The sequence below is a fragment of the Suricata suricatta genome, chromosome 5 (assembly GCF_006229205.1).
Source record: "Suricata suricatta isolate VVHF042 chromosome 5, meerkat_22Aug2017_6uvM2_HiC, whole genome shotgun sequence".
Taxonomy (NCBI): Eukaryota; Metazoa; Chordata; class Mammalia; order Carnivora; family Herpestidae; genus Suricata; species Suricata suricatta.
Window position 1 is genome coordinate 16,014,196 of NC_043704.1, and position 2,044 is coordinate 16,016,239.

General features: G+C 41.7%; 1 protein-coding gene across 1 annotated transcript; it reads left to right on the forward strand.

Moving 5' to 3' along the window:
- The first annotated feature begins 994 nt into the window (after positions 1–994).
- On the forward strand, positions 995–1,609 carry LOC115292403 (keratin-associated protein 27-1). Its single transcript, XM_029940488.1, has one exon. The coding sequence runs from the start codon at positions 995–997 to the stop codon at positions 1,607–1,609; it is 615 nt and encodes a 204-aa protein (XP_029796348.1).
- Positions 1,610–2,044: the final 435 nt, after the last annotated feature.

Consider the following 2,044-nt stretch of genomic DNA (forward strand, 5'->3'; position numbering starts at 1 on the left):
AAGTTATGTCTTCTACAGGTCTTGTGTTATGAGTATGACACTATGCTAAGTACAGCTGTTAATGTGATAAAGGTAAGAGTCAATCATCATTCTGCAGTCAAAAAACAAAACACAATAAACAAAATGAAAAGCACATCTGAGACAGGCTTGTTACAAAGGCAAATAATCAACCGTGGAGAAGCACAAATAGAGGTAAAGACACTACTTGGTATAAATTCAGTCATAATAAAGAACATGTCAAGGTTTATTGGTAATTCAGAAGAGGTAGGAGCCTGCAAATAGGAAGATGGGGGAAAAGCTTCATAAGGAGGCAACATTTATATTTGATCTTCAATAAGATGAGGGAAACAAAATGTTAGACAAAGGGAAAGACATTTATAGGACAATGGCCACTGTCAGTACTTTGGGTGAGCAGTAAGAAGAGATCTCATTGTCAAGTCCTTCACCCATCCTGATCAATTGGACAGATGTAGATCTGAGTAGAATGAAGGTTGGCTTAATTGGATTGGCTTCTGACTGAAAATGTCTTGATCATATTATTATCTTTTGCCAAAAGAGCATCTCTAAAAACTCCAGTGCTGAATACTTATTAGTACACATTTGGCTGTTTTCATGTCCATTTGTTTTGTTCATTTACCAATATGGAGATTCCTGGTGACTAAGAAGAAAAAAAGAAATGTTAGCTTGGGTGGCATGTTGGGACTCATATTTGACGAACTCCACCCATATGAGTCAGCTTGGGGCCAACATGAAAGCCACACTGAAGACTCAAAACTGGCCAGCTTCTTTGTTAATAGGACATCATCTTCCTATGTTACTAAACAAAGTGCTAATGAGATGTTATACTTCAAATTAGCTTAAGCAATGAGGTGGAAAGGAGCCTTGCGAAAAAGCCAACACCCAGTTTTCTGAGTATATAATCTCGCCAAAAAAGAATCTTCATTTCTGGCCTGCTGGGTCCTTATGACCAACTTCAATCAAGGGTTTCGACAGTATGTCCGAGAGCCAAGGCCACTCGCCCAGGAGCTGCTACAAGGCCCCACCTCTCTCTGCCATCGTCCATGGGTCTAAGCTCATAAGCTTTGAAGATGGATTTTTTTTACCCAGCAGCTGCCATAGCAGGACCTGGCTCCTGGACAACTTTCCAGAAGCCTGCAGTGAAACTACCAGCTGCAAAGTGCCCAAGTGTAGGCAGGAACTGGGCACAGAGCAGAGCAGCATGCAAAGTGCCTGCCTCCCCAGAGTTGTCCAAGCAACTTGTTTTAATTCCAGACCCCGTGCAAAGACAATATGCCAATCAGGACGTTCCTCGGCGGTGTCGGCGTGTGTTTCTCAGCCTTGCCAGTCAGGAAGCGGCCAGCAAGCTGTAGTCCAGAGCTGCCAGCCTGTGAGCCACGGGGCAAAGAGTTGTCCACCCAAGGCTTCTGGGTCTAAGAGTTGTCAGATTCTGGAAGGTGACTCAATCCAATGTCAGTCTCAGAGCCCTGAATCCAGTTCCCATAGGCGTCCAGCCTTCATCGCACCAGGGCCACAACTCCTGGAATCCTCTTCTAACGCTTATGAGCCAACTTGCTGTGTTACTGGTGGTTTGCAACTGCCTAGTAAGTGAAGAATGCAGAGAATGTGTAGAGGAGATAACTTCTTCTAATTCAGATAAATTGATTTTCTAAGATATCTAGGAACTTTTATTTCTCTACATATATATTATTGTTCATGGGTTTATGAGTGAATGGACAGGTCTTTTACTGTCTGCAAAGAGAAGACTTTTTGGTTTCTTGCTCTTTGGGGAATGCCTGGTAGTAAGCTGGGATTGGAAAGCTTGTTAAATATTTTAGGTCACTAGAACACTATTTGTTATAGAGCCCTAAGAGTTGCAACCAGTAACTAAGATGGCTGGTTATTATAAGCAGAAACACTTAGCACTGAATCTGGCTTATTATAATATATAAATATAATGTGCTACTGATCTCAGAAATATAGATAATATTGGATTATTATTAATAATAATCCTAAGCCCTGTCTAGACCTATGAATTCTGATGGGT